Source organism: Suricata suricatta, chromosome 16 (assembly GCF_006229205.1).
Source record: "Suricata suricatta isolate VVHF042 chromosome 16, meerkat_22Aug2017_6uvM2_HiC, whole genome shotgun sequence".
NCBI classification, from domain to species: Eukaryota; Metazoa; Chordata; class Mammalia; order Carnivora; family Herpestidae; genus Suricata; species Suricata suricatta.
In genome coordinates this window covers 35,066,509-35,082,517 of record NC_043715.1, presented here as the reverse complement: position 1 = coordinate 35,082,517, position 16,009 = coordinate 35,066,509, and the positions used below count along the sequence as shown (strand labels likewise).

General features: G+C 51.4%; 1 protein-coding gene across 2 annotated transcripts in view; it reads left to right on the top strand.

Annotated features, from left to right (window-relative positions):
• The window catches only part of GPT2 (glutamic--pyruvic transaminase 2), a 34,558-nt gene that overhangs the window by 3,895 nt on the left and 14,654 nt on the right, over positions 1–16,009 (top strand). For both annotated transcript variants that reach the window (XM_029925583.1, XM_029925584.1), the window contains exons 3-6: positions 4,320–4,409; positions 6,557–6,665; positions 11,440–11,573; positions 13,635–13,878. In XM_029925583.1, the coding sequence (XP_029781443.1) occupies positions 4,320–4,409; positions 6,557–6,665; positions 11,440–11,573; positions 13,635–13,878 (577 nt within the window). The remainder of the gene's footprint in view (positions 1–4,319; positions 4,410–6,556; positions 6,666–11,439; positions 11,574–13,634; positions 13,879–16,009) is intronic.

The window sequence follows — 16,009 nt, the reverse complement described above, 5'->3', positions numbered from 1 at the left end:
TGTCGGGCTCTGTACTGACAGCTCAGAGCCTGGAGCCTGCTTTGGATTTTATGTCTGTCTGTCTGTCTGTCTCTCTCTCTCTCTCTCTCTCTTTCTCTCTGCCCCTCCTCCACTGTGCATATGCTCTTGCACTCTTTCTCTCAAAAATAAAAAATAAAATAAAGATAAATAAAATAAATGTGTAGTGTGAGCTTATTCTAAGACGAACCCTCCACCACCCACCCTACTCAAGTCACCATAGACCTGCACCCTCAGCTTTGCTTTTTAATGTGCTGTGGGCCTCAGAGAGGCCTTTCAGACCACCTTGGCCTCAATTTATTCCTCTGCAAAATGGGGCCAGTTTATTTCTCCTAAAGACTAGTTTGTGATGTCATTAATGATGCTTTGAAAGCAGCTAGAGGCCAGTTAGAACTCTTAAGAGCCCTTTTCTCAAACAAATGAGAGTTGCTTGAGGAGAAACACCAAAAGACCCCCTGTCCTTGCCTTCATGCTGAGCCCCTTTGGGTCTGGGAATGTACATTCTGTGGGGTTTGCTCTTCTGGCCTGGGCCTTAGTCTTGCTGTCATGAATTATCCTTTTTGGAGCTCATTCAGCTTTCAACCCTGCTTCTGCCCTGTGAGTCTCAGTTTCTATGGTTGACCCTTCCACAGACCCCCAGAGTTCAGCAGCCTACACTCCATCTTCCCTGCTTTAGTGGTTGGGAAACCCAGCCATTGAAGTTCCCAGCTAGTCTCTTAATTGTGAGCATTTATAGCTTCAGCTGGGTTTCTTCTAACTTTGTTTTTCCACAATGGTTGGGACCAGACTCTGTGCTGAGCCTCAGTTTCCACAATTGTGAAATGCACCTGTTTTCAGGGACAGTGGGGACTGGTTGGAGTTTGTCTCTGGGACCTCCTTCTGGGGCTCTCTGTAGGACTTCCTGGTACCCTAGTCCTGTCTGCTGCCTCAGGGTCTTTTCACGTGGTGTTCCTGGCCTGGTGCTTGCTTCGTTTTTCTCTCCCTTCCCTGTGCCCACTTGTGATTCTTGACCAGCCTGGGCTCTGAAGGGTGGTGGAATCTCCTGTTTTGCTCATTCCTGTCACGGAGTATGGGCAGCCCCATAACTATTTGTTGAATGAGAGGGAGATTCAATGGGGAAAAACTGTCTTACCAAGCCTTTCCACCCACACGTCGCATGAAATGACAGGAGCCATCCCTCACTCAAGGAAACTGCCTTGTGCCTGTTAGAATCACCTGTCATCCAGGGCGCCCGGGTGGCTCAGTCGCTTAAGCATCCAACTCTTGACTTCAGCTCAGGTCGTGATCTCACAGTTTGTGAAGTCGAGCCCTGCACTTTCAGCGCAGAGCCTTTTTGGGATATTCTCCCTCTCTCCCTCTCTCCCTCTCTCCCTCTCTCCCTCTACCTCTCTCTGTTCTCTCTCTCAAATAAAAAAATAAACTTAAAAATCATCTTATTCCCTGAGCCCTAACGGTGATGTTGGGCCTGTGAGCTGGGAAGACAATGGCAGTCTCTCCTTCTCCCTGCTAACACGCGCTGAAGTATGGAATCCCTAGAACCCCGGGCCTACTCCCCCAATCCCTACCTAAGCTGAATGGTGGGAAGGGAGCTCCCCTGGGTGGGACCTTCATCTCACTGCTGCACAGGGAGGCAGCTCTGGGTGGGATATATGCAGGTGAATTATCTAGATGGGTTCTAGGATACTGTGAGAGGAAACTAGGTGGCTACGTGCTGACCCGACAGGCCCCTGGGCTAGGCTGAAGCAAGGTTAGCATTGGGTGTGCCTGTCAGACCTGGATGAGTCAGTATGAGCAGGAGTCTGTCTTCTGCTCTTTGGTATTTCCCATCGCCTGTAGATCTTGAGTGCTTAGATACAGAAGTCTGCCTAGAGCAGTCTCCTCTATATGGTGGCCGTTTGGGCTGGCTGGTCTCCTGCCCATTCATGGGAGCAGGTTTCCTACCCCTCCCCCAGCACATCCATCACAGCAAAGTATCTGGGGTCTGTGGGCACCCAGACCCAAGAAAAGAGATGTTCAGTGTTCCCAGGCTCTTTGTCAGCAGGCCCTGACTTGGCTGAGCAGGGCAGAGGGAGGGACAGGAACGGAACATCCAGCGTTTTGTTCCAGGCATCATTCTCCCCCTGCATTGTGCTAGCTGAGAACCCACAGCTGTGTGTTTGTTCCTGCCTCTCAACTGTGACGGATTTACTCCCTGCCAAAGAACGGACTATGCCCATACCATGGAAATCACCTGTGTTCAGCTGGCTGCGCCTAGAGGGCTGTGCAATTCAGTCAGGCTAATAGAGGGACCTGTGCCAACAGCCCAGGCCAGTGCCAAGGGCTGGGTCAGGCCTGCCCCTTTGCACACAGTGGCCTGGGTCCCTCCCCCATCCCCAGCCTCTTGCCTACCAACTGTGGCATGAGCCCTGAGGCCACACGCCTCACAGCCCGTTTCCAAGGTGCCTGCTCTCACTCCTGGCCTATCCCTGGAGCCACCCCGTGTCTTGGCCCTCAGGACCCTTTGGCTGTTTCTCCCATTCTTTCTGTATTGTCCACCTCCAAAGAGCTCTGCAGAAGGGACACAAGGGAATTAAAAGGCAGTTTTTCCTGCAGAAACTTTTGGAGACTCATCAAGCCCTATTTATGAAGGTCTAGGGCCACTTCTGAGACACCATCCTCAGCCACCCATGCCTCTTTGCTCTAGAGCAGCCGAAGAATTTCTATACGGGAGGGCCTTAGGGATGGCAGATGAGGGGTCCGGAAAACTGGTGTGCCAGCTACTTTCATCCCTTAGGGCCACTGTTTTTTACTTAAGGTATACATTACTGATTCTAAAAAAGGGAAAGATTTTTTTCTTTTTAATGTTTTATTTATTTTTGAGACAGAGAGAGAGAGAGCATGAGCAAGGGAGGGTCAGAGAGAGCGAGAGAATCTGAAGACAAGCTCCCGGCTCTAAGCTAGCTGTCAGCACAGAGCCCGATATGGGGCTGGAACCCATGAACTGTGAGATCATGACCTGAGCCGAAGTTGGACACTTAACCGACTGAGCCACCCAGGTGCCCCAAAAAGAGAAAGTTTTCTAAAGGTGCTTTTATTCATACACTGTGTGAAAGACAGACAAGTGTCAAAGCCATAGAATTGTATGTTTAAAGTTTGTGTTTAGCAGGCCCATGAGAGAGGGCAGCTGGAGTTGAGAAGGTGGCCAGGCCTTCCACCCAGGCCACCCCTCGGTCCTGCCACCTCCTTGCCCCACCTCGTTCTTCCTCCCCCATGACCCTCTCAGCCTCGTCCTTGGTCCAGCTTTGTAAGATGATGATGTTTGTACTCTGCCAGGTGCTTTTGTACTGTTTGTCTTGGATAATCCTTCAGCCGCTCTGGGAGGTCCTGGAATCTGCTGCTGATTCTTACTCTTCCAGTGGCTAATTCCGGACTTATCAGGGAGCTCTGTGGAATCTCCACAATCCTCCATCCAAAGTGCATTTTCTCCTTTGCAGCAGTCAGGAGCCCTGTGGTCACCCCACCCCCAGCGATGTTGCTATTGACGGGGTCTCTGAGTTCCTCCTCTCTGGGACCTCCTTCCTGTGCTGAACACATTGCTCAAGCAGTGGCCATGAGTTTGCCCATCAGCAGGTCTTTCCATCCTGATACTACCCCCCTTTTATTTTTAAGTAAAAGTTAGCCCACATTCTTCATTCTGCAAAGCCAGGTTGCAAGGGAACCACCCAAGAGGTCCCTGCTGATTGGGGTCTTCCGGAGGGGAGGGTGGCCTTAGTGCCCCTTCCATTTATTTAGGCTGTCAAGGTGGAGCTGCACTTGGGGACAGCAGTGGGAGCCTCTCCCTGATGTTTGGCAGCCTCTGCTGCTGACTCCTGCCTGCCTTCCTCCTGCCACGTTTGCTCTAAGACCCTGTTTTAGTCAGCCCTCAGGCCACAGTTGGCAGGTCCTGGACCTGCAGCAACTGCCTCAGGGTGCTGCGGCAGCCCCAGAGCTCTTCCGGCCTTCTCAGAACGGGGTGGGGGGTGGGGTCGGGCAGGCAGTGAGCCTAGTGATTAAGAAGAGTGATCTTGGAGTGACCTCAGGCAAGGTCACTTTGAAGCCTCATTTTCCTCATTTGTAAAATGAGATTAATACTAGTTTTTATTCATGGGGGTGGTGGTTAAGGTTAAATGGGGCTAGCCATGTCAAGGGTTTGGCACTATGCCTGACACCTGCTAAGGCTCAAAATAGGAGTGTTTATTAATATCCTGTGGGGGCATTGCTTGGCTTCTGGAATCCAGGATCTGAGTCTCCAAGTAACCACCTGTTGCCTTCTCTCTGCTCAGGGTATCAAGAAACCATTCACTGAGGTCATCCGTGCCAACATTGGGGATGCCCAGGCCATGGGCCAGCAGCCAATAACCTTCCTCCGACAGGTAAGCTGGGCCTCAGGAGCAGAAGCTACTGGGAAAGCAAGGAACTAAAGGCTGGTAGAGCCAGCCCATTTCTCTCCAGCCTGCTCAGGACGCAGCGGACACCAGGACCTCACAGGAGGCACCGCTGAAGTAGCAGTCCCCCTCCAGTGCCTGATGTCCCCTGGGTCTCTCCTTCAACCTCCTCCCCTTCCAAAGGTGTCTAGAATTCCTGGACTCATTTTGGGGTTACTCTAGTGTAACCAGGCTCCCAGGAGTGCCCTTCCATGGTCCATGGTCTTGGATACTGAGTTCGGAGGGCATCAGAGAGGCAGCCTGGAGAGGTAGAAGCCCAATGGGCTGGGAGGTGGTATGTGGGAGTCCAGACATAGCTTCCCAAGTGAGACATCCCGAGTTTCAGTGCTGACTCTGCCACTTGCCCGCTGTGTGGCTTTGAGCAAGTGGAGATCACCAGAGGACTGCCCGGGAGCACAGCCGGGGGCCTCAGTGTGATGATGAGTGTAAAGTGCTCATCCCTGGACCAGCAGGAGAGGGTGAGGAGAGGGTGGGGTTTGTGATCACTGTCCGCCGCTGCTCCCCTGGCTGCCTTGCTGATGTGACCCAGCTTGCTCCTGAGGTCTCCAGGAGGCAGTTTTAATGTTTCAGTTTGAGCACCAACCGCAAAGATGCTGCAAGGGCTGAGATTGTGGGATTGGTGGGCTGGAGGGGAAAAAACAGGGTGGGAGAATGCCATAGGGCCTTTTGAATAGAGGCTGGAGACCAGCTGTGAGGAAAGCTGTTTCCTAGAGAAGAATAGGGGCCCTTTTTGGAGCAAAATATGGTCCTTGTGTGGTTAAGATTTGCAGGCTCAAGCAGGCAGGGAAGCTGAGCACTGAAGGCCCCCGTTCTTTTCCCAGCCTGTGTCTCCTGCTGTAGGGGCCGACACAGGGAGGGGCGACCCTGCCCTGTTCTTGACAAAGGGCTGTGGGGGAGGGGCCTGGAGGACCTTAGCTCAGGGAGCACACACAGAGTATGAAGAAAAGAACCGAGGCTGGCGCTGACCTGAAGGACGTCCGCTGGCCTCCCCACCTGTGGCCACTGCCTGCGAATATGAGACCCCAAACGGGGCCCAGGATGGGGAAATGGATCAGACCAAATAGAGCAGCTCTGCCAGGGAAGTGGAGGCGGGAGGAGGCTGGGGGAACCTGGTTGTCCTGGAATCATGCAGCTTTGGAGAAGAGAGGCAAAAGATACTTCCCACACATGCCTGGGCCTCTGGAAATGAAGAGGCTCCTGTTGCCTCAGCCTTTTCTGTCTGGCTGACACGCTCCCAAGTCCTGCTCTGCCACTGGCCATGGCAAGCCTAGCCTCTCCCGCCTGATGCTGGCCTCCTGCAACCTTCACGCATTTCCACTCACCTTCACAAGTGCCCCTGGGAGGAGGGCTGGCGGGGTCACTGCCCATTGTACAAATGAAGAAGAGTGAGGCTCCAAGAAGCTAGCACCTGCCTGAAGTCACCCAGCTGGGGTCAGAGCTGTGAGCCCCACCCTCCCCGTAGTGGTCCTGGCACAGTTCCTAAGCTGCTAGCTTAGACTTGCCCAGTGAGCTGGGGTTTACCAGCACTTTTGCAAACATTTCCTTGCTTAATCCTCTTAATTTGTGAGGTTAGGGTGATTTTCTCTGTTATAGAGATGAGAAAGCTGATCGGCTTTCAGTTCTGGCCAGGAAAGGGGATGATGGTGAGAAAGGGGCATGGGGATCGGGGACAGTTAATCTGTGAGTTAGGAAGGGTTCTATGTTCCTGTCAGTTGGGGTTCACCTGCTTGCTCAGCCCTGGCCCCTGCTCAGGAGCCCCCTGGTGTGTGAACTACTGTCCTCTTTGGAAGAGTTGGTGCCAGGGACTGGGTAATAGGCTCATTCTGTCCCCTGGCTCCTCTTCTGGAAGACCCTCTTTGGGCCCGAAGCCCAGGTCATGATGTTCCCCACCTTTCAGCATCTCTCCTGCTCCTGAGCGGCCAGTGTGCTCCTACCTACCCACCCCCAACCTCCTGCTGGCTGGAGCCCGTGTGGAGCACGTCTGCAGCATGTTCCTGAATTGCCATCTCCATAAACCTCCTGGGGCTCTGGAGTGGGGGTGTCCTGGGAGCCCAGCCACACCTCTCTTCCCCCAGGTCATGGCACTCTGTACCTACCCAAACCTGTTGGACAGCCCCAGCTTCCCAGAAGATGCTAAGAAACGAGCACGGAGGATCCTACAGGCTTGTGGCGGAAACAGCCTGGGTGAGGCCCCCGACTGGCCGGGTCCCAGAGGGTGTGAAATGGAAGTGTGTTCTGAGCGTGGGCTTGGACCCTGGCTCCGAATGGAGAGTTGCTCATGTGAGCGAGTGTGTGAATGTGCATGGGATGCTGACATGCAGAGTAAAGGAAAAATAGTGTTCCTCTTCTTGTCTGTGCTCTGCTAACCTCCTGTTAGCCAAGCAGTGAGGTCAGTGCCCTCTTTGGTAGGTCGGGGCACATCGGGTCAAGAGTCTACATTTGCCTGGCTTTTCATGTTACACCTGGGCGCCAGCTTGGATAGCTGAGCCCTCTGTCGGAGGAGAGGGTTTAACCCAGGGACTGGCCTCAGTGACAGGCGGCTGGGTAAAGCACAGTGTGCGACTTTGTCCAGCCTTCTTGCCTGTCTGTGGCCCCCACCCGGCATCCAGGAGGTGGCGGTCAGTTATAGGGCAAGGGAAGTGCTGTGAGATGCCTGTGGCCCCTGTTTGGTGGCTTCCTTCCTTCTGGCTGTGCTCCCACCACCCCGGCCTTTGGTCCTCCCTGCCGGAAGCCCATGGCCAGCCACCTGCCTCCTTATGGAGGGAGAGCACCAAGCACCAGAGGGCTCCGTGGAGGGAGGCCCCAGAAGTTGGCCCCTGTACTTGTGAAAATGATATTCTCTCTCCCTTTGCTGCTGAGATGGATTTCCAGTCTCTGGCCATCCGGCTCTTTGTTGTCATCTCATGGATCTTTGTTCTGTTTGTTTTTGCCCCATTCCTTTGCTCAGCGCCTACACAGGACACAGGGCATCCAGCTTTCCTCACCCCAGGAAAAAGTTGTTCTTAGAGGTTTTTTAGGACATGTGCCTAAATGTTCTAGAATGTGGGAGAGGGGGTCTTGTGGCTTGTTCAGCAGAGGATCAGCTACTTTGGGCCTCTCTGCTATCTCCCTGCCTCTGTCCTCCCCTTTCCTGCTCTCTCCCTTTATTGAGAGCCTTATGCTTACTTTCCTTGCTGTGGTTATCCCACCAGCCCTCTGTCCAAGTCTGGTCAATATCCTTTTTTTTTTTTTTATGTTTATTTATTTTTGTTGGGGGAGGGGAGGAGCAGAGAGAAGGAGACACAGAATCTGAAGCAGACTCTAGGCTTTGAGCTGTCAGCACAGACACCGAAAGCAGGGCTCAAACTCACGAACCATGAGATCATGACCTGAACTGAAGTTGGACGCTTAACTGACTGTGCCACCAAGGTGCCCTGCTCACTGTCCTTCTCAGGAAGGGGCCAGCTGCCCCTTGCTTTCCTGCCTGTCAGCCTGGGTAGGGTGTGGGCCAGCCCCTAGTGTGGCAAGGCCTAAACCACAAGCTGGTAGAGAGCCGCCCAACAAGCCCAGAGGCCCGGCCTCCAGGCTCCTGTCCTCCTGTACCCTCTTCCCAGCCCAGAGGACAAAGGTGCTTCTCAAAGACCCCTTGGCCTTGGGCCTAAGCCTCCTGGAAGCTGCAAGGAGAGAGAGGAGGAGGGAGTGTTTGCCTTCTGTGTGTCCGAGAGGAATGTCTGGGGAAGGAGGAGGAGTTCTTTGTTCCATGGAGGAAGCCTCATAAAGTTTTTTATTTTCCATCAAGTTTTTACAGCTCTGTCAGGCAAGCTGTGGGAAGGAGTTTGAGAAGCCATGTTCCTGTGAGTCTCCTCTTGGGGTATTGTAGCCAGAGGAAAGGTGGCCTTTGGGGTTTGGGGGACCTGCACTGAGTTCTTTCTGAAAACCTTATGAGGATAGGTGAGGCAGGTGCTTTCTGAGCCCCTCTCCTCATTCTTAAACTAGGAGGTACTTTGTACTCCTCTCCTGGATTTGTGAAGAAGGTTGATGTATGTGCTGAAGCCCCTCGTCAGGTGTGGAGAAGCCCTGTCCCTGGGGGTTGCTACAAGTTCCTGTCCATCCCCGGGGGCAGGGCAGTGTCATCCAGTGGGTGGTGATCTGTCAGCTAAGCTGGGCAGCCTGAGCACCTGCCTGCCTGTAAGGGCAAAGGAAATGGAAAATGTCAGTGTGCCCAGGGCTACCCTGACCCAAGTGGGGATTATTAAACACACACACAAGGTCTTAGAGCTCACCCAGAGATGTTTTTATCCTGCCCTTCAAAATTACTTCTTACTAGAGTTTTCTTTATTATCTGTTTGACAAGGAATCCCGCTCTCAAATTGGATCTTGGATCTTAGGGAGGATTAAGCTGAAATCTAGTCCTTATCTAGCCCTCCCTGAGTACTGCTCTAGGTGTTGAGGGACCCTGGTGAACCAGGTAGATGGAGTTTCCATGCTTACAAAGCTCACTGTCAGATTTGGGAGAAACAAACATTAAAAAGAATTCAGAACAAAAAGTGTTCTAGTTTTCATGAGTTCTTAGAGAAAAAGGAGAGAGCGATGGGGCTTGAACAAGGGATTCTAATGTCCAGGGAGGGTTTAAGGAGCAAATACCTTTCAAATTCATGTGGAGGGTGAGAAATAGAGAACCTGCAAATGCAGACAGGAGAAATGGTATGTGCAAAGGCCCTGAGGTTTAAGAACTGGGTGATCAAGGGAAGAGGTCTGGATGGGGCAATCTGTGAGGGGGCCGGTTTGTAGACCATGGGAGGCAGGTTGCCATCAGCCTGAGGGCAGTGGGTCCTAAGCAGGGGTGTGGTGTGGTGGGCCAAGCAGGGCGATAGGTGCTGTAGCAGAGATGCACAGAAGAATCGGGCCCTTGCCCTCAGGGAACTTATAGTCAAGATGGGGGGGCGGGCAGGGCTTCATGTGTAGACAATAAAGTAACTGGAGAAATTGCATGTCAGGAGAGAGGCTGGGCTTTGAAGGACCAGTGTAATTCGGAGCATAACAGAAAAGCTAAAGGAAAAGGGTGGAAGGTCATGGCCTACAGGGACAGGGAGTTTGCCAATGGCAGAGGGCTTAGGAATTCAGAGAAGTAGATGAGCTAGAGACAGGAAGGAAGGGGAGGCTTCACCCCATGGCCCCATGGAGAGGAGAAGAGGGCATTGAGAGAAGGCTTAGGGAAATAGTCCTAGGAGGTTTCTGAGCATGGGAGCTCGGAAACAAAGTCAGTCAGTCAGTAGAGGAACAATTCCCTAACACCAGCATTTGCACTTCCCACTGTTTTAATTTACAAAATATTTCAACTGCAATAGAATACCCAAAGTAATGTAACAAAAGAGGCCACACCCACCACCCAGATTTGATACAGGTTCGCTTTTGCCTGTGAGCCTTAGAGAACTGGCTTAGCCTTCCCGCTGCCCCCCCCTCCATTTTACAGCTGATCAGAGGGGAAGTGGGAGCCAGTTTCACACAGAGGCTGCTCCTCTTCAGCCTCAAACCATGCGCCTCCAGGGTGCAGGGCCTGGACTGATATCCACTGAGGCCCAAAGAAGCCCCATCCTGCCTCCTGGTGGTGGTTTTGCAGTAGACTTTGAAGGAATAGGCTGGTTCTTTTTAAATGTGGTATAAAATATTAACGGTGGAAAAGGATATAGGGTGAAAAATCTGCCTCCCACCTCTAACCCCCAGCCTCCTGTTCACTTCCCCAGAGAGTTCAGCTCACCATTTTGAGACTGCTACCATATCTTGTGCATGGCCAGGTACCTATTTTCAAATTCTTTCTAAAAACTTAGTGGCTTGGGGCACCTGGGCGGCTCAGTCGGTTAAGTGTCCAGCTTCGGTCCAGGTCATGATCTCACGGTTTGTGGGTTCGAGCCTGCATCGGGTTCTGTGCTGACAGCTCAGAGCCTGGAGCCTGTTTCCGATTCTGTTTCTCCCTCTCTCTCTGCTCCTCCCTCACTTGTGCTCTCTCTCCGTCTCAAAAATAAATAAAACAAAAAAAAAATTGAAAAACAAAACATAGTGGCTTACCTAAAAAAACCTATTTGAGTTATAGCAAACCTACAGTAAAATGCAGAAGTATTAATGTATAGCTCAAAGAGTCGTATACACATCTGGGTGTAACCTCCACCCAGATCAAGACATTGGGCATTTCCAGGGTTGCAGAAGGCTCCTTTGTGCCCTTTTGGCAGTCAGACCACCACCAACAGAGTGGTGACCACTGTTCCACCTTCCAGCACCGTAAATTAGCTTTGCCTGTTTTTGAACTAAATGTAAATGGTAGTCTGGATTTTAATCCAAATGATAGCCTAAGAATATTGTTGACATGGAATAGAGGTAAGGGAGTCCTGCCCAGCAGCCCTGGGGATCTGTGGTTAGTACTGACCAGGGCTCTGATCTCCTGGGGTTGGCAGTTGGTACCATTTTGGGTCAACCCATTCTTCCAGGTTGTGTGGAACTGTGTGTAGGCAGTGGTGATAAAGACATAGCAAGCGTAGCTGTAATGATTTATACTGTTGTAGGACGTGTGTAAATCCCACAAGGGTAGATAAAACAGGTAAGGGAACATTTAACTGAGTGGAAACCAGGGCCTCGAATAATGCTTGACATATAGTGGGTTTTCAGTGAATACTGAGTGGGTGAATGGGTGGGTCGACGAACAGATGTGCAGATGGAGGGATGGCAGGTGGATGGATGGATGGATGAACAGATAGTGGCAGATGAGTGGATGGATGGATGAGAGGGTGGGTGGATGAAGCCTGGGTAAGTGATTAAACAACTTGCCAGGATTCCACAGCCTAGAGTAGTGGGGAGTTAGGTCCCGTCTAAGACCTCCTCAGCCCCACCCTCGCTAATTACGTCAGAGACGTAGCAGAGATGCACAGAGACTCCGTAGCACCAGTCATCCTGCCTCTCTAGTCACTGTCTTGTCACTGTCTTACAGGCTCTTACAGTGCTAGCCAGGGCGTCAATTGCATCCGTGAAGACGTGGCCGCCTACATCACCAGGAGAGACGGTGGTGTGCCTGCAGACCCGGACAACATTTACCTGACCACTGGAGCCAGTGACGGCATTTCTGTACGTGTTATCTAGCGTTCACCCACATGAAGAATAGCCTTGCGTGCTAGGGGCAAGCATGTGAGCATGCCAGCAGGAACAGGGGCCGGGGGGAGGGCTTCGCTACCCTCTAGTTCCTGCTGCCTCCCCCACCCTGCTGTCCTTACCCCGTTCAGTCTTCTTGAAGCTGGATACTCCCACAGCCTTGGTTTCCCTCCAGAGTGCACACCCGCAAGTCCAGCTGGAGAGGAGCCGGGGGCACTTGTGCATTGGCCTTTCTCTCACTTAGTACTACTGGTATTCCTTTTCTGCCAGGCACTGTACCAGGTGCTTGGAAGACTGTGGGGACCAAACACGTTTGGCCTCTGCCTACACACACTTGTGTTGGATCAGACTAGCCCTCATATCACATAAATAAATGTCTCATCACACACTTTCAGTTTCTCTTCTGGGTGAAGAGGACAAAATACTGCAGGAGAGGCAGCAGGTGGCAGGAGTGGTTGTGGGGGCAGAAAGGATTCTCCAGGGATGGATAAGCAGAGATCTGGAGGATATGTAGGCGTGAGCAGGGGAGGCAGGGCTCGGAGTGTGTTTGAAACAGAAGGTCAGCATGTGCAGGGGCCATGAGCTAGTAAGCTTTGTGGTTGGAGATGGAGAGTTGGGTAAATGAGCATGTGTAGCAAGGGCCAGAACTTCCAAAAATGGACTAGGGAGGCAACTGGAGCCCAAGTCCCAAGGTCTTTTGCAGCTATGCTGAGGATTTAGGTCACTGTCCTAATAACAGTGTCCATGGAAGGATTTGAAGGTGGGGGGAGTGACGTAAGATGGATAATTAGATTTATGTTAAGTTTTAACTTTGGCAGGGAAGGGGCCTGATCAGTGTGAGGGAGTGTTTAGGAGGAGGGGAAAGAGGTGACTTGGGGGTCACCCGTGGATGGATTGAAGAGGGACTGGTATCAAAGTGTGCCTAGCAGAGGGGTCTGAAGTCCTGGGTCCATTCCTGTGTAGCATGCTTCTCTCTGTGCCTCATCCGTGCTGAGCGCCTTCAGTTCACTTATTTTCTCTCCTCAGGGAGTGTGTACTGATCTTTCCTTTAATGGTTATCTTTGTCTTTTGCCCTTCAAGGCTCTTGTTTCTAATGTTTGTTGAGTGCTTTAATCCTTTCCCAAAACCTTTCAGATGCATCCAACTCTTACTGGAGCCTGTGCGGAAGCAGGACCAGCAATGTTAAGTGGTCTTCAGGCTTTAAGTCAGGCTTTTGTGGCATTTGGGATTCGAGTGTTGGGGCTCAGGTCTCTAACCGTGGCACATTCCATTGTGTTCTGCCGTCAGAGCCCCTTGTAATTCCCAGAGAAGCCCATCTACACACAGAGGTCCTGCCGCAGGGGAGAGAGGTGTCTTCAAGATTTAGGGAAAAGAATCAAGTTGTTGAGCTTCTTAATGCAGTGGCATTCTTGCAGCAAGGAACCGAGCCTGTGTGTAAGGTGGGGCCTCTGCCAGAAGAGCGTTTGTTATGAACTACTGTCACGTCCACCAGTAGCCCATAGGACTGATGTGGCCTGGTTTCTCTGGTGTGCTGCAAACCTTGAGCCCACACAGCTGTGGAAACAACCAGCTTGAAGCACCACCTGCTGGTAGTAGATGGGTATTTTCTCCCACTTCGACAATCCCTTCCGTGCTCAGGGGTCTGTCCAACCTTCGGCAACAGTAATTACTAACAAGACAGACTCCTGCCACTCCTCTTCACCAGGACAGGTGAAGCTTAAGGGCTGAGGTCAGAATAATTCTGAGACAGGGCCAGTTTGTGGACCAGTGCTTTAGAAGACCTCTTTATAAAGCAGAAGCATTGAGTCTTTTAACTACTGTGCTAAGAACGTTAAAGCATTTCATTTTGCTTATTCTTCGTAGCAGCCTCATTTTACAGATGGGGAAAGTGATGCTCAGGGAAGCCAAGCGGCTCACGTGGGCTGCGCTGGGCGGCTGGCCAGAGGCTGGGGGTGAGGCCTCCCATGGTGTCTGCCTGGCAGCCCCCAAAGAGGGCAGGGTGGAAGTGTCCCTGCAGACATGGCTTCTCTATTGCAGACAATTCTGAAGATCCTGGTCTCCGGGGGCGGCAAGTCGCGGACGGGCGTCATGATCCCCATCCCACAGTACCCACTCTACTCAGCAGTCATCTCTGAGCTCGATGCCGTCCAGGTGAACTATTACCTGGACGAGGAGAACTGCTGGGCCCTAAATGTGAATGAGCTCCGGCGGGCCGTGCAGGAGGCCAAAGACCACTGTGACCCCAAGGTGCTGTGCATCATCAACCCCGGGAACCCCACAGGTCTGTGCTTCGTTTCGCCGCTTTCTTGGGGAGGGGGGAGCAGGGTAGCCCGTGTACTACACTTCTGGACACTAAAGAGTTAAATAATGTGCCGTTCTCTTTGCTCCCATTTTCCCAAACCAATTCCAGATTTGCTAACATAAAGCCATAAAACCTGCCGCAGGCCACCTTCGGAGATGAGCCAATGCAGGCATCTGTTTTGGACAGGGTTGCATTATTAAGACCAGTTTTTTTTTCTTTTCCTGTTCTTATATTTGCAGAGAATCTCCTTGAGGTTACTTACAACCCATCACCACTAATCGTAGGCCTCATTTTACCTTTACTTTACTCCTAGTTGTTTTTCTGAACCAGTTTTCAGAATGCTGGTGTGTGCTTTTGGTTTTCTTTGACACAGCGTTACTGTGTACTTTGAGACCTGAAAAGGAAATGCCATATTAAAAACAAAAGCAAATAAACTGAAAGAAACCTGTTTCCAGAAGTTGAAAAGCACTCCTCATTTTGCATATTTTTCTTTAAAAAAAAAAAAAAAAGCCCAGTCCTGCCTGTTTGGATCTTTCTGGGCTGCTGGCTTCATTTACCCCCAGCGCTATTTGGACGCCCAGAACAAGAGCTGCTCTTTCCTCCTTTGTTGAGATAAATTGGGTCAGGGCCAGAACGCGTTGGAGTTAATTGTGGAACTGCTTCTTTGGAACATTAAATGATGCTTCAATCAGCTGAAAGCACCACTTGAATTCCTGAGTGCAGAAAATGGGTGCGCCTGGCTGTAACATTCATTATTTACAGCAGCTGGGGGGGGTGGGGGGGAATGCAGATTCTAACCCTCGTGCAATAGGAAAATGACTACAGCTGGGTTCTCAATCCCGGTTGCACATTAGCATCACAAAGGGAGCTTTTAAAAATGCCAAAGTCACGGCTGCGTCCCAGAATCTGGGGATCAGGCCTAGGCATCAGTATTCCCTGCAGCTGATGAGGAGAACCACCACCTTAGGACAGTGGTTCTCAGACTCCAGCTTGTTAAAAAACAAACTGCCAGTCCCCACTCCAAGAGATTCTGATGTGATTAGGCTAAGTTGGGGCCTGAGAGTTTGTGTTTCTAATGAGCTCCCAGGTGATGCTGTTGCTACTGGTCCCAATTTGGAGTAACAGGTCCTACATCTTGGGAAATCCTCTGTATACCTAGTTTATATTAGAGGGTTGGTAATGTCTAAGGCCAGGTGTTTATGCATATTTTTTCATCAGATTCTCCTGGAAGAAATAATTGCATCAGACTTTACTATTTTAGGTAAAGGGGTCATGGGAGGGTACATTAATATGAGTGATTTTTAGAGTAACTATAAGTGGGCAGAGGCTGGTGTTGCTCTCTGGGGTCTGAGATGTGTGAAAATCGGTAAGCTCTTAATAGAAACCTCCAGCAATGGCCATGTGTCTGGTATCTTGTCTGGACCACACACTGACCACCTGGGCTGACAGGTCTCAAAATGAACTGGGATATTAAACCAAGACTCTGGGTTTTAAGATAGAAACCCAGCTCGAGACTGAAGATTGGGTCCTAGAACTGTAACGTGCAGGGGTGAAGGAGCACCCCTGAATCAGCATCATTGGCATAGGAGCCTCGGTCCACTTCCAGGTCTTAGCTGGAGTAGTCCTTCTCAGGAAGGATCTGTCCTTGGAATGATCTTCAGAAGCTCCAGCCATGGCACACCAGCCGAGCAACCTCAGCAAAGAGCCTCACCTGTAGTTTTAACAAAAATTCCAGACCAGACTCTCTTTGGCCCAGGTTGGGTCATCAGCCCATCCCTGAACCAGTCAAATCACCAAGACTGTGGCCAGGTCTGTGTCCCTTGGCCCAGCTGGAGTGCAAAGAGAAGTAGTTCCCTGTAGAACAGCTGAGCTCTGTTACTCAAAGAAGGGAAGGACACTGGGCAGATGCAAGCAACAGATTTTCTCTTTGGTTGCCGGAAATTTCCTTTGAGCTGGCCTCTGGGGAGAGGCACCTGGAAGACCCCTCTCCAGCCTTCTGTGTCAAAGCCATCCCTTCTGTGAGGTGGTCTCATGTCTCCCCCTGCTGGGCACAGCTTGCCTTGGCCCTCTAATGCCATTTATGACTATCCCTTCTACACCACTGTATGTG